Source organism: Trichosurus vulpecula, chromosome 2 (genome assembly GCF_011100635.1).
Source record: "Trichosurus vulpecula isolate mTriVul1 chromosome 2, mTriVul1.pri, whole genome shotgun sequence".
Lineage (NCBI taxonomy): Eukaryota > Metazoa > Chordata > Mammalia > Diprotodontia > Phalangeridae > Trichosurus > Trichosurus vulpecula.
The window spans coordinates 157001615-157024036 of NC_050574.1; the positions used below are offsets into that span (position 1 = coordinate 157001615).

The 22422-nt window shown below is 40.1% G+C and overlaps 1 protein-coding gene across 5 annotated transcripts; it reads right to left on the reverse strand.

The window, feature by feature from the left end:
* Positions 1-422: 422 nt before the first annotated feature.
* Positions 423-22304, reverse strand: C2H11orf54 (chromosome 2 C11orf54 homolog). 5 transcript variants are annotated; one of them, XM_036743938.1, is made up of 9 exons: positions 22199-22304; positions 15376-15516; positions 12903-13001; positions 10772-10845; positions 10530-10631; positions 9053-9229; positions 7371-7520; positions 5100-5216; positions 423-1900 (listed from the first exon to the last, which is right to left on the reverse strand). In XM_036743938.1, exons 2-9 carry the CDS (start codon positions 15431-15433, stop codon positions 1727-1729), a joined length of 951 nt encoding a protein of 316 aa, XP_036599833.1. In that variant the 5' UTR covers positions 15434-15516; positions 22199-22304; the 3' UTR covers positions 423-1726. The 5 variants fall into 5 exon arrangements, with proteins under 5 accessions (XP_036599833.1, XP_036599834.1, XP_036599835.1 ...); XM_036743939.1 differs by lacking the exon at positions 22199-22304 and adding an exon at positions 21998-22159; XM_036743940.1 differs by lacking the exon at positions 22199-22304 and adding an exon at positions 21807-21921.
* Positions 22305-22422: the final 118 nt, after the last annotated feature.

Below are 22422 nucleotides of genomic sequence, written 5' to 3' on the forward strand. Positions count from 1 at the left end.
TGTGTGCCTTGACTGGCCCCCATCAAGGCTTGGAAGTGGGGAATCTATGTTTGCCTCAACTGGCCCCACTTGATGCTTGAGGGGATTTAGGGGAATGCACAAGGTTGTGCCTGTCTCAACTGACCCCATTGAGATTTAGGGGTAGTGGCCCCCCACCCTTCTTGCCGCCCCCTGCAAGAAGGGTGGTTAGGGAATGCTGTAGGAGTTTGTGGTGCTTCCATTATCGGCAATACTGTGTTAGAGAAGACTGGACTAGAATGAAGCTTATTATTAACCCCTTTGAAGCTGTCTTTCCTGACTGATCAGATCAAGAGTGAACCTGTTAGAGGCTGGAGTCTGAAACCTCCACTGCCTCCAGTGTGTTATCTGTGAAACGTAGTCATTTCACTGAAGTGAAAACTGTGACAAATGAAAAAGATACATTACTGATTTAAAATACTTTATTCATTTTGTTTCAAATATAGATGATTAATAATCCTATTCAAAAATTTATAATCATTAGATATCTTAAAGATTATAAAAATGGACAAACCAATTACAAAGTACTATGTACCAATTATCATGTTAGAGGTTGTAGCTGGATATTGCTGAATAATTTGTTAAATCCAGACAAAGTAATTCCTGGTTAATCTTGGATTTTGGAAGAAATGCAGCAGATTACAACTGCAGCCATTAAAAACCAATAATTGTATTTTATCTTACTGGATAGAATAACACATTTTTAGAAGGTAGGGATTGCTTTGTGTCTTTGTATTCTCAGTGCCTGGCTCAGAACGTGACACAAAGGAGAATGCTTAAGAAATGCCTGTTGAATTAAATTAAATTTATTTGTGAGGCTCATCAATTTAGTTTGGCAACATTTACATCTACAATATAAGTTGTTAACATTTCAGTGTTCTGTTTATCTTTTCTTCCTTTTGGGTAGGGGAGCAAATATGCTCACAGGGTGCAAATTGCTTTCTAAATGAAAACAAACACAACTAGATTCACAGTAAACATAGAAACTGCTGGTTATGAACTTTGAATAGAAAATAGTTTGAGAGACTGCTTGAGTCTCTCCTGCAAGTAAATATATATGCATATATATGTATGTATACACACATAGACACATATATACACACATATGTATATGTATGTATTCATATATGTGTGTGTATATTTATATGTATATATGTATAGTGTGCTTTCATATTCTATTTCTTTAAAAGAATTGAATCCTCAATTTAATTCAACGAACATTTACTATGTACCTGCTCTATTCAAGGCACTATACCAGGTGCTGGAGGGACTTGATTTCTAATACCTGCAGACATTTAATTTAATAAACAATTAAATGAGGGAAGAGATGTAAAAGCATTTTTGAGATACACAATATTCCAAATCATTTTTAGCCAACAGAAATCCACAAGATTCTTGATGTAGATAAATTCTAAGCATATGGTTATGACCGTATTAATTACAGTACCATCAACAAAAATTAACTGAATTTCCCAACAACAAATCTTTACTCCCTTTAATTTTACTTAGAAGAGTTCTTAATGGAAGTTAAACAGTAAAGTAAAAGAGATTAACATATCCTTTCATTGCATAGGAAAATGAGGTGCTCACGGATCAATTTTTCTTGGATTGCATTGCAGAGCAACACTTATTTATAGACTTGATAAAAGATTTGTAAATTTTAAAACATAATTTACTCTCCTTCCCGGCAAAATATTTCCTGATTTAATTAATCTCGCCCAAGTGTGTGAGTTTCCCTTGGTTTATCAATCCGATAGAGAACCTCTGCAGGTAGGAAATACCCAAGATACTCTACTGTATCTGGAGTGGTGTCATAGTGATAGTGTCCTCCTTCTCCATGATGACTAAAACAATGAGTATGCTCTAATCGCAAATCAAACCCCTAGAAAAATAAATCACATATTAAAATGTTAATTATACCAAGCTTTTGTACAGAATCTAAAGCCAAAAGATCACTATGCTAATTTTTGTATACTTGAAGGAACCTTTAAATATAAGACCACTTTAGTTCTTTAACAAGAGAAAGTTAGTTTTCTAATTTGGCTATATAGGAGAATCAGTGCAGACATCAAATAAGCAGGGCAAATTTTTCTCTGGAAAACACTGTAAAACTTTTCTGGAGGGGGTGAATTATGTTCTTGAAAATAGAACAGAAACTGCCAGCCAACTCATTTTAGAGTGGTTATTGAACATTTTACCAAATGCTACAAACTTCCCTATCACTAGTGATATGGAATAGAACAGTAGCCCCATAGCCCATTTTGAGTTTTCTGAGGCTTAATACCTCTTCCAAACATCTTTAATCACTTCTCCAAAGCTAATTCATATATTTAATAAAAACACACCCCCAAGTTAAAATATGCTAGATATAAATCCTTGTCATTTACTTTGATACTTCAATGGATCTGTGATCTCATCAAAGTGAATAATCCTTCCAATGGTACCAATCACAGTCTATCCAGACCTTTCTATCCAATACAAGTCTTGTCTATGTCTTCCAATAAATCCTTCATAGAGGATCCACAAAATATGTTAGGGGACTTCCTCTAGATCTGTCAACATTGTATGGGTGCAAATGGAACATGTAGGCTATCCATTAGTTATATAATGGTCTTATCTCGATATACAGTTGTATAATGAGCTCATCTTGGCCTGCTAGATTCCCTTCTAGGACTCTAGCCCTTTCATAGCTCCCTAATATTATCTTTAATGCTGATTCACTTGCATAATTCTTGTATAGCCTAGTCATGGCTACTATATGTGTCTCCATTGCCCTCTGGGCAACTTGTTCCTTTAATTATTTGGAAACTTCACAGCCATATGCTTTACAGTCATATAGTAGCAATGGATGAATATTGATTTTTAAAAGATGGTTTAAAAGTACTACGATATTCCAAATAAAATCCAGCCCATTCTCCTAATATTCAATTTTGGGGCTAGTTGATTACCCATCTGAAGGATCTGTTCCAGATATGTGATGGAAGTGTCTCTAGACAACAGGTAGTCTAACTTCATCCACTTAGACTTCCCTGTATAGACAGTAAGGTCTTTGGCATCTTTTTTTTTTTAATTCCTTAGTCAAATATTCCAACACATTTCTCACTGTTCCCTATTATGGCCACTTTCTGAATATATGTTACTTAATTTGGAGTGTCTAATCAAACTCCTCATAGTTTTTCCCCCTCCTCTGCAATAGAGAGCACGTAAGGTGCAATTATCTTCACTCTTTACAAATGCTTACTCTGTGAAAAGATATTTCTTGTCTTTAGACAGATAAAACCAACTCTGCCAACTCCATTTGCTTTTACAAAGAGAATCTGTGAGTCTTCATTCTATTTAGCTGCAACTTTCTTTTGTCTTCTACTTTCATTGCAAGATGTTACTGTTGATATAATTCAGTATCTCTAGTAGTATATACATTGATCTCTGGACAAGAATCTGACATTCAGAATACCATCAGTTAAATTCATGTTTATGGGCTAAAACATGTGCAACTCTTAGCGACCTCCATCCCCTTTTCAACTATTTTGTCACTGCCACTGTAAAGAAGAAGGGGGCCACAAAGGACTGAGGACCCCTAAGCATTTTCTATGTTTAATTATTAGTTAAATCCAAAAAGTTATACTTGATATCTTATCGTGGGACGGCAGTGACCTAGTGTTCTCGAAGGTTATGCTAGCAAAATATAACCTCTTGGAGAATATATTTAGTATACAAAATTGAAAGTTAGCATTTTGGGGGCTCTATGTTTTCAGCAAATTTGTGAAGCATTCTGCATTTTCTCCTTCTCTTCTGGCTCCTTTCCTGCTCCCAAATATATTCCTAGATCTTCCTATTCTTTTAAAGTGACAGATTATATCTGCTTTCTAAAGAAAAGCTAATGTACAAAGAAAGTCCTCACAAGAAGGCTGGTCACCATCTGATAAAATTCATTGGCCATAGAAACCCATGAAACAAATTACTTATCACAATTCTGGTTAAATCTTATTTTAAGACTTGCTTCACGTCAGAATACAAAATGTTGTCCTACCCCAGTAAGTCATTTTGGGGGGCATACTGTGGTCACTTTAAAGAAACATGATCTCATCTCTATGGAAAGCAGGGATTTTTTTGAAGCCACAAGTCAATAGCTTTTATAACTCCCTAATGTGATTTCAAACTTAAAAAAAATTAAAAACATCCCACAAACTAGGGAAGGGTCTTAATAAAATCAAAATACTTCCTTCTCCCCTTCCTTCCCTCCCCCACCCCCAAAACTGTGGCTATTCCTGTTTCATGAGAACAATAGCATTTTAAGCAGAGCTGTATTGCCTGCTCAAGAAAGATAATTTGTTTTACTTTTAAAATCTGTTGCTCCTAAGCTCCTTAAGTCTGTGTGTCTAGTGTTAATGTGTACAGCCTGATTCTTTAAAAAGTAGACCTATTGTACACACCATCAAGGACTTCATCTGTTGATCAGTAAGAAACCAAACTGAGGAAGTTAGGTACAGGACAACAGCCACAATTTTGGCCTCTGGAGATTCGCCCTGCTCCCCACCCCCCACTGGGGCCAGGAAGGTGGGCAAAGGAAAGAACTTATCAGACTGCCAAGCCTAATTGTAATTTGCAACCGTTTTCTATTTGTGCACAATTTGTAAATATATAAAGAAAAAAAATTACTGTAACATTTTGTACAAAAAACACTGGAGAAGAAAGGGAACTAGGCTTTTTTCTGTCCCCCAATATCCTTGATTAGGTAGACACAGTTCACTGTGCATAGTCCTTCTAGCTGTCATTCCCAAAGCCTCTTGGCAAGACGCTTTCTGCCCTACTATGCACAGAATGGCATGATCAGGATTACTGTATGGTATGGACTGAGGAATTCTTTGCTATTCTGCTGTACAGATCTGAAAAAGTAACCAAATGGAATTAATATTGCAGTGGTGTGTCTTTCTGATTAATTCTTTGCTCTTTTTAGACTGGCAAAAGAATTGTGCAATTTTAAATTGTTAAAGTAATTTAAGCTAACTTAAAACATATTTAAAAAAACACAAATTGTAAAAAAAAAATCTTATTTAAAAAAAAGAAAGTGACAAACTTACTGGATCTCGAGAAACGAAAACTGGCTGACAAACCAAAGGTGCCTCGATTTCAAAAAAATGCAACCAATTATTCACATCCTCATCAGAGGTCAGTGGGCTAGACGAAAATTCTGGGGGCTAAAACAAAAAATTAACAATATAAACATATTAAATGTTGTTGGTGGTGTCTTAAAGTTGACTCTAAAATTTTTATCCAAGTCATTTTTTTTACCTTTAATATTTTATAACTACACACAGTTTAGCCAGTCAGCCAGTCAATAAACATTTATTAAGCACCTACTCTGTGCCAAGAGCTGCGCTAAGTGCTGGGGATACACAGACAGGCTCTATCCATTGTAACACCTAGTTGGAAAAGACGGTTCCTGCCCTCGAGAAGCTCAGTTTAATGGGAAAGAAAATATGTAAGCAACTATGTTCAAGGTATATACAGGATAAAGTGGAGATGATCAACAGCAGGAAGGCACTAAAATTAAGGGGGATTAGGAAAGACATCCTGTAGAGAGAGAGATTTTAGGTGGGACTTGAAGGAAACCAGGGAAGCCAGAAGATGGGAATGAGGAGGGAGAACAAATGCAACATAATATAGTAGAACAAGCACTGGCCCTGTAGCTATACAGCTATCTATATTTGGTCTCAAGTATGTGTAGTTTGAGCATTATATAACCTAGGTTCAAATACCACTTCAGATCCTACTTGTGCAAAGTTGGACGAGTCACTTAGTCTCCATGAGTTTTATATTCCTTATCTGTGAAATGAAGGATATGGACTAAATGGCCTTTAAGGTCCCTTCAAGCTGTTATGCTAAAATACTATCGGATGAAGAAGACACCAGGTTTTTCTCATGGTTTTGGAGGCACATTTTGGATAAATGTATGTATTATTACATATTACAGTTAATGCTCTCTTGTTTCTTCCTACCCCCTAAATTCAGCCTTACTTTAGTTGATTTCTGTCAACCAATCAAAAAGCATTTGTAAGTGATGACTTTGGGCCAGGCATTGTGTTGAGCACAGGGGATGCAAAGAAAAAGCAAAAACAGCCCCATGTCTTCAATATGCTTGTGCTCTAATGTGAGGGGACACAACCTACATAAATCCACCATATCAGAGAGCCACTATTTGGTCTCAGCTCTGCACAGACCCAAGGTCATCCTGATGGTTTCTGAATGACCATGGTGAAATAATTTGATTTGTTTTCTAGCTTTCTCAGCAATAAAATGGTGATAATAATGTTCAAACTGCTTTTGTGATGAAAAACCCAATCAGTAATATTAATAACAGCTAGCAATTATATCACACGTTAGGGTTTGCTAACATCTTTCTGTATGATGTCTTTTTTTTGTCCTCACAACCATGTGAGGTAGGGCCTATTATTATCCCCATTTTGTTGATAAGTACAGTAAGGTTGAAAGAATTTAAATTACTTGTTCAGGGTCACAGGGCTATGTAAATGTCTGAGGGAAGACACTTAAACTCAAGTTTTCCTCAATCCAAGAACAACACTTCATCCAAGTCATTGCTCCTACCTGACTTTTTTTTTTTTTGCAAGGGGGAAGGAAGGCAATTGGGGTTAAGTAACTTCCCCAAGGTCATACAACTAGTAAGTATGCCAAGTGTCTGAGGACACATTTGAACTCAGGTCCTCCTGACTCCAGGGCTGGTGCTCTACTCACTGCGCCACCTAGCTGCCCTACCTACCTTACTTTTTTTTTTATCTCTACTGATGGAAGATCATCAGGAAAGCAACCCTTTGAACCTCCTGAACTAAAAGGTTAATATATTTTGTGCTATAAATCCTTACACTTTTCTTTTAGCAATGATAATAATAATAATAATCAGACAATCAATGTTTTGGAAAACAAACCTACATTTAATGAAAGCCTAGCACATGGCATACAAGTACCGAGGCATGAGTGACTTAACTTTATTACACTGCCCAAAGGGAAGGAAAAATGCATTTAAATTTTTCTGACTTAGACTGCATCAGAAAGAAAGTCAGGTATCATTGCTCTGCATTTCCAAATATGACCTTTATATGGTACGAGTCTTTAAGATGTTCATACTGTAGTAGGAACTTGAGATAAAATCTGTTAACTATTAACTCTCAATGGCACAACTTATCATTATCACTAATGAAATTTAGATAATTAAAAAATGGTTGGGGGTGTCTTAGTATCCAAGATTTACAAAGTAAACATCAGAGAACCTCAAAAGTGCTTCAAATTTAAAAAACAAAAAACAACCCACAACAATAAAAAAAAGAAAAGCTTACCATGATATGAACCTTTATTTTTCCTTTCTGAACAATAAATGTTCCTCCCATCCCTATGGGTTTATCTCCATAATGTTTTTTAAGCGTTTCTCTCATACAAGTCACAAAATTATGCTTTCCAGTCCTTCCTTTGGCTTTTACTTCAATGACCTATGGTACATGAATACACATATCAGTAATTGTCAAAAGCTATAAGTTCATAGACAAGATGAAAAATCACGTTAAGTTTAATATAGCTACCTATATTTGGTCTCAAGCATATGTAGTTTGAGCATTATATCTTTAGGAGACATAGTGCTAAGGAAAACATGTTACTCGATTATTTTCATAGTGTATTTATATTATGGTATAATCTCACTGCTAGAAAAATAAATGATTAGAACTGTGACAGGGTCATAAATGGCATGATAATAAACAAGAATATTAGAGAAATGAAATATCATTCAGTTTAATATAGTCATGTGTTCACCCATTTGATTTTCTTTTTAAAGGTCTGTCCCATCTGGATTATGCCTCCCACAATATTTGATCTGTACATGAGATAATAGCTTAGTGATGTCACTTACAAAGGACTCTGATTAGTGGGGGAGTACAATGGAAGATATAAGTAGAGAAGAATGGCCATCAATGGCTACACAAACATGGGAACAGTGAGGCAGAGCTTCAGTCGTCGTAAAGAGAGAAAAGAGAGCCACACGGGACAGCTATGAAGCCTCATTTTACAGATAAGGAAACTGAGGCTTATAGAAATGTAGTAGCTTGATAGCCTCAGTATCTTTATCTCTAAAAAAGAGGAGACTACATGTCCTCTGAGGTCTCTTCCTGCTCTTGGTCTGTGGACTTGAACCCATGTTCCATCTGGACCATGCTGATGATTACTGAATCCAAGTGGAAGCTTTCAGTCACTCTTCAGCCTGCCCTTTAACACTGCTAGGAAAAACTTTAAGAAACAGATAGCAATGTACTTTTGAGACTAGGAGTTGCTTAAATGCTTTTGTTATTAGATTTGCTTCAGCTCAGGATTCAGCCATGAATTGATGGTTACTCCAAACTGTCCAGTGAATCCCGGCATAAAACAACACTCTGCACTTAAGTGAGCCTAAGTGCGATAAATGAGTCATGACCTAGCTCTACAATCTTAGGCCCCCACTTTTCAAGCTATTTGGTGTTCTATTCAACTACTAGCAATATTGAAACTTACTTTCTGGAGACTGATAGGAATTGAAGGTGAGAGCTGCTTCAGTTTACCCACCTTCTCTGTGACATAGCCCTTTGCTACTTCTCCATCAATACTAGTATATGAATCATAAGAGGCAGACGAATGAATGGCTATGGAGCTATGAAAGTAATAGCTGAGTAATATTTTCCTTAGCAGCTTGGTTGGTTCTAACAAACCAACTACATTTCTCAAAATAATGCCCTGTTGGCCTTTGGTTTAAAGGAAAAAAGCTACTGTGCAGAAAGTATAATAATCCTTACCCTTAAAGCCAAAGACTTCCTCTCTGAATGTAGTATTATCCTAGAAGTCTAGAATATTATGTATTTTATAAGACCTCATTTTTATAACTGTTTTCCATTTCTTAGGCAACTTCAAATACTCATTTAAAAGTTTAGACCAAAAAAATGTTAAGTTCAGGGCTTTTTATTAATAAGGAAAATGCTGTTTTTTCTTGAATGTTTACCTTGCCAGGCTGGCCTTCACTGGCAAAGAGGTTAGCCAGTAATGCGAATCCAAAGTCACTGTACTTATCACTATATTTCTCTAGCAGGCACCCTCCATCTACAGGGTTAATCTGGGCAAAATAGCTTCCATTCACAGCAGGCTTGTGATCACTTTTAGTCTGGACAATTGGCATAAACTGGGAAGAAAAGCACAAAAAAATCATTATTCAATTATGGTATTTCTATTCAAGGAAAATGCTTTTAGTACCAAGACAAAATTGATGCCATTATATTAGAAGCGTACTGACATAAATAATAACATCAGTAACAGCAGCTGGCATTTATATAGCACATTACAGCTATGAGGACAACATAAATTATCTTGAGTAACATAAAAACATTCATTTATAACAGGCTTAAATAATTCAATATGAAGACCCCAAAAAGCAAAAAAACTCTACCTAATAGAATTCCTTGAAAAATTTCACTTTTAATAAGCCATGAAAAGTAGCATGATAAACAAATGCTAATTTAAAAAAATCCTATCCAGTTCTAGATCAGTGATCCTAGGATCTTTAGGGTTAAGTAGTCCTTTGTCTTACTGCATTTGTAGCTTCTTCTTTTAGAAGTCTACTTAGGACATTTTACCATTTCTTAAGCATGAGGACAAAATCTTAGATTTAAAAGAGAAAATAAATCATTAACACCCATATCTAGAATGGGTTGGGAGAAAGTATATATTAGAGAGAAATCTGCCCTCTGATCATAAGAAAGTCAAGAAGTACTGAGAAATACATATTGACACTGTGATGACAATGATGTGATAGCAAAAATATATGAGTATCAACGACAACAAAACAACTACTATTAATATTTCTGTAATGCATTATGGTAATCAAGCTCTTTACATACATCATCTCATTTTATTTTTTCAACATTTCTTTGGGTTAAAAGATTATCCCCATTTCACAGATGAGGAAATTGTGGTAAAGTGATTCCTACACAGTAAGTAAACGGCAGAGCTGTGACTACAATTCATGCCTTCAGATTTAAAAGTCTAGGTGTTTCTCCACCAAACTACAATGGGTATACTTCTCAGTAGTTAAATAAATGACACTTCCCCTTTTGAAATAGCATAAACCATTTGTGCCTTGTAACATCTTCTAATCAAAAGATGATTTGGGAGCCAAAAGAAAGGAAGGAGAAAGGATTATTTCCATGCACAAGTCAACTGAAGTTTCTTAAGCATGATTTCTTACAACCTGAATGTACTAAACCAAACCTTAGGCACGGCCAGAATAGGCCCTTGGACCCATTTATAACTGAATTTACGTACCCTGCGAATTTCTGAAACTGAAGGCCAGAGACACCCGGGTATATAACGGTCATGGAACATCAAATAGCCTGCAGCTAACTAAACATATATAGACACACAGTCCTTACATTCTCCTATGAGGCAGTGGAGATAGGGAAAAGGCAACCTAAAATATAAAAGACCTCGGCATTGATCCCAAGAGTCTGAAATGGGGCTGCTCCTGCTCCAAGAATGAAAGCTCCAGGGAGCTCAATTTCCTTTGCAACAACATTCATATCATAAACCTAAGAAAAACACAGATAACAATGTTACTTACACCTTTCTGTTCCCAATTCTAATCCCCCATTCCATGACACATCCTCATCCCTGTGCTCAGTGACCTTGACTTGTACAATACATGTGTGGTTAAAAGCAAAATACTCACCTTTTTTTTGTTCACAAGAGGCATGAGGTAAGGTACCCCACCTACTTCTGCAATTCTAGGTTTCCCACAGATTCCTGTAAGGACACAGGTCAATTTTTTAAAAACTAGCCCAAACTTATTATGTCTTTCTTGCCATTTATACCAAAGTGCAAAATGACAGAGAAGATGCACTAATTTATTTTATTAAGAGTGTTTCATTTACATCTTTGCAAAGGATTTCAAAAAAGGCATAAAGGGGCCATAGCAATGACAATGAAATGTATTGTTCTTGCTCCCCATACCCAGCAATTCCTCTTTCACTCAGCTTAGATGAATGAATATGGCTACTGGAAGAGAGACACATCAAGGTCTAAGCTGAGAATGAATGAATCTATGATGAAATCATTTTATATCTCTTTTGAAAACCTTTAAGTTTTTTGCTTAACATTTTTGTTTACAAATATTTTGTTTTGATAAGGATATAACTATTTTAGCAATTAGTTGCAGGAGTGCTGCGTTTGGAGTCAAGAGGGTCAAGGTTCAAATTCTAGTTCTGCCACTTAACTGTGTGACCTTAGGCAAATCATTTAACTTCTCAATTTTCTCAACTGTGAAATTTACAGGGTTCAATCAGGGATGTGGAACCCGTGGTCTTGAGGCTCTAGGTCCTCGAGTGCGGCCCTTTGACGGAATCCAAACTTCACAGAACAAATCCCTTTATTAAAGGGATTTGTTCTGTGAAGTTTGGATTCCGTCAAAGGGCCGCACTTGAGGACCTAGAAGGGCACATGTGGCATCGAGGCCACAGGTTCCCCACCCCTGATGGGGATGACTTCAAGATCCCTTCCATCTTTAAATCTGTAATCATTTTTACTAAAGTACTCTTACTAATGTACTACCCAGCGTTGTTTGTTAGTTTCAGGTTATTAGGAACAACCTTAGCTGCTCAAGATAAATGTAATTGTATTTAAGTTTTAAGCAATAACAAGGTTAGCCACATGGTAGCTATTGGAAGAAGAAAGGTTTCCCTTTAAATATCAAACCAAAAAAAAAAAAAGGTGGAAAACCAACCCTTTGGGAAAAGACAATCCTGCAAGTTTCATAGAGATGAAGAAAATAAAGTTATCTCTCCTAGTCAATTCAATTCAGTAAGCATTATTTATCAAATGCCTTGTGTTGTTCAGTCATTTCAATCATGTCTAACCCTTTGTGACCCCATTGGGGTATTCTTGGCAAAGACACTGGAATGGTTTGCCATTTCCTTCTCCAGCTCATTTTGCAGATGATGAAACCAAGACAAACAGGGTTAAGTGTCTTGCCCAGAATCCACAGCTAGTAAATGTCTGAAGCCACATCTGGACTCAGGAATATGAGTCCTCCTGACTTGAGGCCCTACCTCTATTCATCTTGCCATCTAGCTGCCCATCAAATGGCCCACATGCCAGATCCTATGCTAGGTGATGTGGGAAAAAAACCACAAATACAAAATAGTCCCTCTTCTTCTCCTTGGAGGAACAATACATTTGGAGATAAGTGGAAACAAAATACGTAGAAAATGTCAGGAAGTGAGGAGAGTATTGCGTACTGGACTTCTATCACATGGCAGCACTTGAGGTGAGCCTTTAAGGGAGAGCAGAATTGCAAGAAGTGGTGGTAAGAAAGGAAAACATTCCAGGCAGGAGAAACAGACTGTACAAAGGTACAAAGGTGGGAGATAGAACATCTGGTACAATGAATTAATGAGACACTAGTATGATACAAGAAATGACAAACATGATAAAAAAAAGTCACAGGAAAGAATTACCTGGACTAATGCAGAGTAAGGGAAGCAGAACCAAGAAAACATACACAATACATATACAATGAGTACAACAATTAAATGGGAAGAAAAGCAACCACAAAATAACTTAAATTACAAGATTCGGAGAAAATTATGAGAAGTACACTGCTTTGTATATAGAAATGTTTAAGTTTGTCAAGATCGTAATATTAAATAATATTTAAAAAATGAAACTTGAAAAAAATTATTCTCATGATTGTAAAGTATCTCTTACATTGGTCCAAGTGAAGATAACTATTTAAATAAACATGTGCTGGTTACATAATATAACTGTGACTAAAAAGTAGAGAATCAATGAAAAGAAAGAATTACCTTTAACAGGATATGTAAATGGTTCCTTAGTCAGATCAGGGCAATCAACTACAGAGACCTGGACATCAGCAAAGTTATTTTTAAGTCCATTCTGTAGAACTAATATGTAGACAGGAAAAAGTTATTCATTTAACACAAGTTAGTAATAGGCAACCACATGTCAAATCTTCCTTAAACATACTATATAGCATGTTTTCCACTAAACTTATAGGAGTAAAAATAAAAAGTCCTTTCTAAGTTAGGAAATTTATTTTTTGTAATCTGTCAATACTTAAAGGAAAAGGTACTTATTTATTATTAATATACTCAGAACTATGCAGTAAAAAGGCACAATCATATCTCATTTCTAAACAGAGTAAAATTCCAAAAATAAAAACAGTTAATCTAAAATAATTACACATCAATGGAAAGAGTCCACAATGTATCGTCTCAGCTGGTGATGTCATACCGCCTACCACATTAATAGCTAAATAAAGTGTGAACTTCAGATTTAAAGCTATCCATAGTCTAGATCTAACTTCTCTTTCCAGCCTTAACTCACAGTACTTCTTCTGTTTCCCAATTTTCATTTTGCTCACTCCTCTTATTGTAACTTTACTCATATTATCTAGCACACCTGGATAATTTCCCATCAAATCATTTCCTTCTGATGAAATGCCTCCCTTCCTTCAGAGCCCAACTGAGGTGATACCTCCCCCTGATCACCTCCCACCCCTGGTATGAATGGTCATTCACTCCTTAAATTTGTCATAATACTTTGCCAGGACTTCCTAGTACTAGTCTCACTCTCTCCTGCATCACAGTTATTAATGTATACATATTTTCTTCTTATAACATTGACAATACCTTTGGAGCAAGATTTTTATTATACCAATCTCTATTAGTCTACAATTTAGCACCCCTATGTGCAAGACACTGTGCTAGACACTAGTGTGTACCAAGTTGATTGATAAAAGAAAGGTTTTCTATAAAAAGGCATGCCAATTTCTATTAAGGAAATGCTGTAAATACAGATATTTATATCTGTATTATGAAATAAATTGTGACCACCCAGGAAAAAAAACTTCACAGATTCCTATCATTGCCTGGAAAAGGGTACTGATGACAGAAAGAATTAGCCCCTTCTAAGATTATGAGCTCGGGACTGTCTTGTCTTTCTCTATATTCCCAGAGCTTAGCGCAATACCTAAGTACTTAATAAATATTGTTAACTGACAAAAGAATATGAAAAGAAAACTGAAGGCAGAGCAATATGCTGAGAAGGAAATCTGGGTATGTTCCTGGCTCTCTGCCACATCAAATAGAGACTAGAGGAAAGAGCCCATTCAAACAGCAAATGCTGAATAGTTGTTTTTTTTTTTTAACTTCTGGTCACATGGAAGTCTGAGAAAGCTATCAGCATGGAAACAAATCAGGCAGAGAAACCTGAACATGTTTCTGAACAGCCTGTTTCATCAGGGTAGGTTGTAATAACAATATTAATTCAGCAAGATTATTAAACAAAACAGCCAACTGATACTCAATAGGATTGTTATATGTTTAAAACTTATTTTAACTAGCAGAAATTTAATAAAATATAAAGTTACTGCCATTGCCTGAACCTTGAAATGAATTCCACACACATTTATTAAGTACCTACTTTATACAGAGACCTCTGGTAGGAGCTGGGGTGGTGAGGGGAAGGGGACCTGCAAAACTTCAGTATTTCAAAATGGCTGTGATCTGGTCAGATTTAAATTCCATTGAGGTGTTGTGGTCAAAAATATTCATTACTTAGTGGTCAACCTGGTGAGTTGCTTCTCTACACTTTAGTGGGCTGGTCTTCCAATGAGAGTTACACCGAACCTGTCTCTCCTCAAGGCCTTTGCAGCTCAGTAGAACCTACCAAAGCTTGTACTTCACTAACTTTTGAGAGCCCAGTGTCACTTTCACACCATGAAGAGACATCAAAGGAGAACATTAGTGAAAACTAAGGAAGGTATAAACAGAATGAGCTTACAAGACTGTGTTCAAATAGGAAGCTGTGACCACATACACAATCTTATCAAACGTAATGTGGCATATGTATGAGAGAAGTACTTCATCTGGGGAAGGAAAAATAATTTCTGATTTGGATCATATAGATTTGAAGCTGTGATTATCAGAGATACTTTCCCTCAATAAAACTTGTATTTTGGTTTAAACTTATGTTCTATAATGGTGGGATTTTGTTGTATTATTTTTCTTTGTGATTATGACAAAATTTCTGGCTCTGTGTCCCTTCAAGCTAAGGCTAAGTTTATTATTTTTTGAAGTACAAAATAGTTATTTTTGATTGAAAGGGAGAAATAACGTATTCACATAACTTACTCCAATACTTTAAGAACCCATGATTGAAGAGGAAAAAAAAAACCCATGTAAATAACAGCTTTCAAAATTACATGTTTCTAGATTAATTTTAAAGCCCCAAAGTTGCCACAATTGTTATACTTACCCCCAACAAGCTCTTCTAAACTTGGCACATGGAAAGAAAACTTCTCAACACTTGCCATTTTGCTATGCACAAAGTTGTAGGGAAAAAGGTACTTTAGGCTAATTTACTAGCACTCGCAGCATACCAGACACAGCTGCTAACCTGTCAATGAACATAAAGAATCACTAATTAAAAGAAGAAAAAATGGCGTTTAGACTTCACCTGATGTGTAACTGTGTGACTTAAAAAATGATGCCTTTGTGAAGTTTTTTTTTGGGAAAAGAGGAAGATGATGGGGAACCAAGAATGACAAGTGCTCCCTCTAAATCCAGATAACACACGGTGACCAAATGCATTAGAACATTAACATACCACCTCCTCCCTCCCCTTAATCTGGTTGATTCAATTCCATCCCACTCCTTCTGGCTCCTCTGGGACATCCCTACATCACTGCCTGAGTGATCCTCCAATCCACCCCCCATTCAGCTACCAAAGTGATTTTCCTGAAGCATAGTTCTATCTCACCTCCCTACACAATAAATTCCAGTGGCTCCCTATTGCCTCCAGGTTCAAATAAAAAATCCTCTGGTGTACAAAGCCTTTCATAACCTACTCTCTACCATCTTCAAGTCTTCTTCCACGTTACTGGCTGCCTTGTATTCTTTGATCTAATGACACTGGCCTCCTGGCTATTTCACATGCCATCCCTGGCTTGGGGCATTTTTCCTGGCTGATCTCCAGGTCTGGAAGGTTCTTTCTCCTCATCTCTGCTTCCTGGCTTCCTTTAAGTCCCACCTTCTACAGAAAGCCTTTCCTGCTCCCTCTAAACTCTAGTGCCTTCCCTCTTTTAATTAGTTCCTGTTTATCCTGTTCGTACAGATGTCTGTTGTCTTGTAAGATCGTTGAGGGCAGGGACTCTCTTCTGCCTCTTTGTATACCCAGAAATAGGAACAATAGTGGCACCTCCTTCTCAGGGTCGTTGTGAAGCTCAAATGAGATATGGTTAAAAACAATAAAGCACTTAGCACAGTGTCTGGCACACAGTAGGCACTTAATAAGTGTCTATTGGTTGACTGACCATCTTTCAAGCTTGTGGCTGTTGTAAACTTCCTCAAGCTCCCAATGCCTCCCCTAGTGACCCTTTCTTGGTCTATGAACATAACCCCTATCCATTGTGAACTCCCTCATTTCTCTACTTCATATTTCATATTTGCCTGCCCTTCGCCCCACATTACTAACTATATATTGGACGCTTGAACTTGATTGATGTCTCAGAGACACTCCTCCAGAGTCCCAGAGACGTCTCAACATTAAACACGTCCACAACAACTCTGTCTTTCCCTGCACACCCAGCCTTCTCCCAAACATCCCTATTTATGCCAAAGGGAAAGGCAACGCGTTGAGTTGTTTTTAGTCGTGTCCAAGTCTTCAGGACCCCATTTGGGGTTGTCTTTGAAAAGATACTAGAGTGGTTTGCCATTTCCTTTTCCAGCTCGCTTTACAGACAAGGAAACTGAGGCAGACAGGGTTAAGTGACTTGCCCAGGGGCACACAGCTAGCAAGTGTCTGAGGCCAGATTTGAACTCAGGAAGATGAGTCTTCCTGACTCCAGGCCTGCCCTCCGTCCACCACACCACCTAGCTGCCATTATTCTGTGGCAGGAGGACCTGGGTTCATATACTGCCTCAGACACTTACTAGCTTTGTACCTCTGGGCAATTCACCTAACCTGTTACTAAGTTTCATTAACTTTAAAATCAGAGTTGTGATCTGTGACTTCAGTTCTAAATCAATGATCCTCTGATCCATTCTTCTAGTCTCCCAGATACGTAACTTCACCTATCTAATCCTGCAGCTTGCCACCTCTACAATACCCTTCTCTCTACTCACACAGCCACTCTTACCCAGACTGCTGCAGTGTCCTCTCCTTGCCTCATCTCTCTTCACTCCAGACCATACATCCCACAGCTGCCAAAGTGATTTTCCTACAACATAAGCCTCACCATATTACACCCCTACCCAATCATCTCTAATGGCTGCCCATTGACCCTAGGGTCAAATACAAACTCCTTTCTTTGGCACCCTTTGCAGCTTGGCCCCCTCCTACACTTTCTAGCTTTATTATATAATATTCCCTTTTACTCTCTTCACGGCAGGGAAACTGGCCACCTTGCTTCTCACAAGGGGCATTCCATCTGCTCCCTCCTATCTGTGCCTTACACACTTCATCGCTGTCACGCATTCCCTCTTCACTTTGCCTTTTTAGAAACTCTGGTTTCCATCAAAATTCAGATCAAGCACCATCTGTTACATGAAAGAACTTTCCCAAGTCGTCTCCTTCCTCCAAAACAATTACCTTTTATTTATTTTGTATATAGCGACAGGGTGAGAGGCAGTGTGCTGTAATGGACAGAGAACTGGCTTCCAGACCAGGACATCAGCCCTCTGACCCATCCTGTCTGTGTCACCTTTTTGCCCTAGTGAATTCTCTTAAGACTACATTACATGAGCTGCAGAGAATGGGCTAATCTGCTTTGGCAGAGAAAGCTTCCTTATCAGTGAATTCCCCATACTAATGAAGGCACAGGTCCAGTCTCCATACTTTTAGAAGATGGCAGGATCGTAAATGTAGCGCCTGAAGGGACCTCATTAAGGAGATTGGAGTCCAGCACGTCTGCCTATCTTGCAGATGAGGAAACCGAAGTACAGAGAGGTTTTCATTTGAATCCACATCCTGACTTCAAGTCTGGTGCCTATCCCAAGGCTCTGCCAAAAGAATATATGCTTGGGGGAAGGATTGTCTCATCTCTGTCTTTGTATCTGCAGAGCCTTGGAGACAATGTGGACAAACTTGTGAATGACTATGGAGGGAGAGAAGGAAGAAACAAGCATTTATATAGCACCTACTGTGTGCCAGGCAGGTGCTAAGTGCCTTTTGTTAAACAAATATGATCTCCCCTGATCCTCACAACAACCCTGGGAAGGCAGGTGCTCTTATCATTGCCATTTTACTGCTGAGGAAACGGAGGCAGACAGAATAAAATGACTCGCTCGGGGTCTCATGGGTGGTAAGTATCTGAGGCCAAATGTGAACACAGGGCTTCCTGATTCCAGGCCCAGCACACTATCCACTGGCCCCCCCCCAGCTGCCACCATGGTCTTCCTATGGGAGGGGGGGGTTACTTCAGTGCTGCCTTTCACAAGTGAGCCCAAAGTGAAATACAATCCAAATTCAACACTTCTTTCAAAATCTGAGTCAACAGTTAACTTCCCTAAAAAGCCTTCCTCCATAATCCACCTCCCAACTCGGAGTGTGTGTGTGTGTGTGTGTGTGTGTATGTATGTGTGTGAGATTTGGCACTTCCTTCTATAGTGTTCTGTTAAAAATCATCTCTGGTAATTGGTAATTGTTTCCACAATCCGGCTAGCAGCTGTTGTGGGGGTGAAAGCCCAACAACCAGAACGCTACCAGCACACTGCCAAAGCACAGGTTCTTTTCATCTGCTTTAATAAGGAAAGCAAGGTGAAGGGGTTGACAAGCTTACTTAATTCAGCATACAAATATCATTCACTTAGTTCAGGGGAAAAAAACCAGCACCCTGAACTTCAGAGCAAAATACAAACAAATTACAAACATCAACAGACAGACCTTGTCTGATTCAAATTCCAATACATGGTTACCAGAGTTCAACAAAGTCTCAGCATCCGGGTTTACAAGCTGGAGGGCTCCTTAGCTACAGCTGCCCAGAGTCTCTGCATCAACACCATCACGAGTGAGAGCCCTCAACAAATTACAAACAGACAGACTCAATTCAATTCATAGTTACCAACATCTAGGTTCAGCCTGGGAGCTCGGAACAAGGGCTGGCCCAGAGTCACACGTGCTACCACGGCTGTGGGTAAGAGCTCCAAAGAACAGACAGCCAACCCCTGGTTTTATATCTTTTTCAGCGTCAGGGGTGAGTCACACATGCCACTCACCCATGTGACCTAAAATCACCACAAAGAGGAGACTTAAACCCACGTGGTCTAAGAGCCTCTGATGTCCCAGACATGTAAACTAGGCCCTCCCTGGAGTTAGCCCCACCTTGGGCCCCACCTTAGTTGCCAATGCACACCCACATAGGTTTTACACCTAATAGGGGTTTGGGCCTGGGGCTTAGCACTTAGTAAGACTCAATGAAATACACTGAATTACTCAAAGCAAACAAAAGCCAAACTCTTCAAGGGCACTTGGTTGAACTAAGTGCTAAGGAGCCCATTTTGCTTACCAACACAGTAATCTAACTTAAATTTAAAAATCCTCGGACAGCATCTTCTCTTTGGTGATATCTCTTCCCTGAGAGCCTGCCTCTTCAGTGCCAGTTTTCATTTTTCCCAATTCAAAGAAGGTGACTTCTTGACTTGAGGAACTATGAGTTTTCCTCACAAGAACAAGCATCTGATGCTGAATAAGTTGTTCTGAGGGTGGCAGTTAATGCTGCGGCTACATCAGGGACAGGTAGGTTAGAAAGAAAATCAGTTAACAATTCTTTTGTCTCCTCAATAGAAAAGAACAGTTTTACTCAATGGTAGGTGTTCAGTCTGATTGCTTAAAAGTAGGTATTAGACCATTGTACAATACAATCGAGGCAAACCTTTAAAAATATATAACTTATTACTTGTATTACATTAATTAGCTGTTTGAAGTTGAATTTTAGTCAAAAACAGCAACCCTCACACAACCAAAAGCTTTTCTATATTTCTCATTTGTTTACCTGACCCTGGGCAAATTCCTTCTCAGTGTCCTAGGCAATTTTCCAAGACTCTAAATTGCAGACTGGGTAGATAAGTGCCTTCTTTATAGACATAGGGGGCCTTTCTCCAGTTTCCTATACCCTTCAGATGACAAGTTTGATCCAAAAAAGAAAAAAAGTCTCCATTTGCCCCCCACCCCTTGAAAAAAAAAAAGACAACATCCCTTAATCTCCACCTTCCCTAGGAGCTGGCATACAAAACAGGCCACTGGTACAAAGGTTGGCCCTTTGGCTGTTAAGTATTACTAGCCAAACATTCAGCAAGCACAGCATGACCCTTGCCCGGGACTTTACACCAGCGCAGATAATCGGGGAACTAAAAAGCAGAATGGCCCTCTCAAAATCTGGAACGAGCAGAGACAAATCACAAAGAGCTAGTGGCGGGCCCCTGTGTCAGCTGCTAATAAGATAGAGGTACGACACAGGGGAACCATAACCCGGCTCCAGGCTCCGCAGCAGCTCACATCCCGAGAGAGCAGGAGGAGAAGAGTCTTCAGGAAGGAATAGAGCTAGCCTCTATGTGGCATTGTGAAGTCTGTAAAGTCCCTTCCCTCTTGGATTCCTAGACCCAGTAAGGAAGGTGGTGGTATCAGCGGCAGCCGAGTGGTGGACCTGGCGCTAGGGGGCGCTGAGCTCCAATTCTGCCTCGGGCACTAGCTCAGCTGTGACCCAGGTGGGTCTCGGGCGCACCTTCCTCATCGGTAAAACAAAAGGTCAAACCAAACAGCGCGTGCGGGGCACTCTGGGTCATATCAGTGCCAGACACTATGCCCCCCCACCGTACAGAGGAGGGAGCGGGCTAAAATCGGCGGCCGGCCTGTGGATTTCACCTTGGCAGCCTCTCCTCTGGCGCTGCCCCCAACTCTCCGGTCCTGGCCCTCCTCGCCTCACCCGGGGCCCAGGGTCTGCCAGGGGGCCGGCCTGCCTCGGGTCTCCCCCCACTCCATCCCGCGGGCGGCTGTGGGGGAGATCTTCCCGAAATGTCACCGCCTCACCTCCAGGAGCCCGCGGAGCCTTCGCTCCGGCATTCAGGGCCCTTCATCTGCCAGTGCCCCCCACCTCTCCCGTCTTCGTAAACCTTCTCTCCGGCCCTCCCCCACCACACCCCCAGCACCCCGGCCTCCCCCGCCTGCGGGCTCTGGCCATTGTCACGAGTACCCCCGCGCCTGGAATGCTCTGCCCCTGCTCCCCGGGCTGCCAAGGCCGGACCCCTTTGGGGGCGCCTCCCCCCTCGTTTCCAGTTTATCCTCCCTGTAGTTTGTTTGTACGCAGCTGTGTGTTAGACGGTAAGCTCCCGAGGCCGGGGGCTATCTTCTGCAGCTACTAAGTGTGGCGGAGGGAGCACTGGGGCTGTGTGTTCAAATCCAGCCCTGGCCATGACTAGCTGGATGAACCCGGGCAAGTCACTTACCCTCTGCGTGCCTCAGTTTCCCCATCTGTAAACTGGGGATGATAAAAGCAGGGTAGGCATGAGGATCGAATAAGATAACCGTTGTAAAGGGCTTACTTAGCACGGCGTCTGGCACACGACAGGCGCTATATAAACGTTATTTTATCTGACCTGGGAAACGGACTGGCTCAGTGTCCCTGGGCAAGTCACTCGACTGCTCCCTGCCTGCCTGTTGCCTCATCCGTAAAATGGGGACCATGACGGTACCTGCCTCCCGCGCAGTTGTTGTGAGGATCAAAGCAAATAATCATTGTGAAAAAGCTCTTAGCATGGGGCCGGGCACGTAGTAGGCACTTAATAAATGCTTGTTCCTTTCTTCCCTTCTTTGAATCCCCGTAGCTTGGCAGCACTGTGACTACGTGGCAAGCACTTAATAAGTGTCGGGCTCACACCGCTACCTGAGGGTCCCAGGCAGAATTCGAACTCGAGTCTTGCTAGGACTCCAAGCCCTCGCCCGCTCAGCCAGTTCAAATGGAGATCGGCGGCCAAAGGCCGAGACCAGGGAGGATGCTGGGGCTCCGCCGAGGACCCCCACGCTCACTCCTCGCCCGCCCCACCACACTCCGGACAGTCCCACTTACGGAGCAGGGGTTGTTTACCTTCGCGTCCGTCGCTAGTTCTGATAACTGGCTCTCGGCTGCCTAGACAGACCTCGGCGGACTTGGCTCCGCCTTCTCTCCATTGCGCCCCTCCCCCCACTTCCTCGGCCGCCTCCCTATGGCTCCGCCCCCATTTAAACTCTAAGCTCCGCCTCCGCCATCCAAGACGACTCGCGAGAGAAGGGCACGAGCTTTGATTTCTCATTCCCGCTCCTCCCAGCACT

Bases quoted from the DNA above. Each gene is read 5' to 3' on its own strand.
- C2H11orf54 (XM_036743938.1), bottom strand. From the start codon at position 15,433: ATGGCAAGTGTTGAGAAGTTTTCTTTCCATGTGCCAAGTTTAGAAGAG. The intron at 10,632-10,771 runs GTGAGTATTTTG...TGTTTTTCTTAG, and splicing joins CTCTTGTGAACAAAAAAAAG to GTTTATGATATGAATGTTGT. The intron at 7,521-9,052 runs GTAAACATTCAA...CATGTACCATAG, and splicing joins GTGAAGGCCAGCCTGGCAAG to GTCATTGAAGTAAAAGCCAA.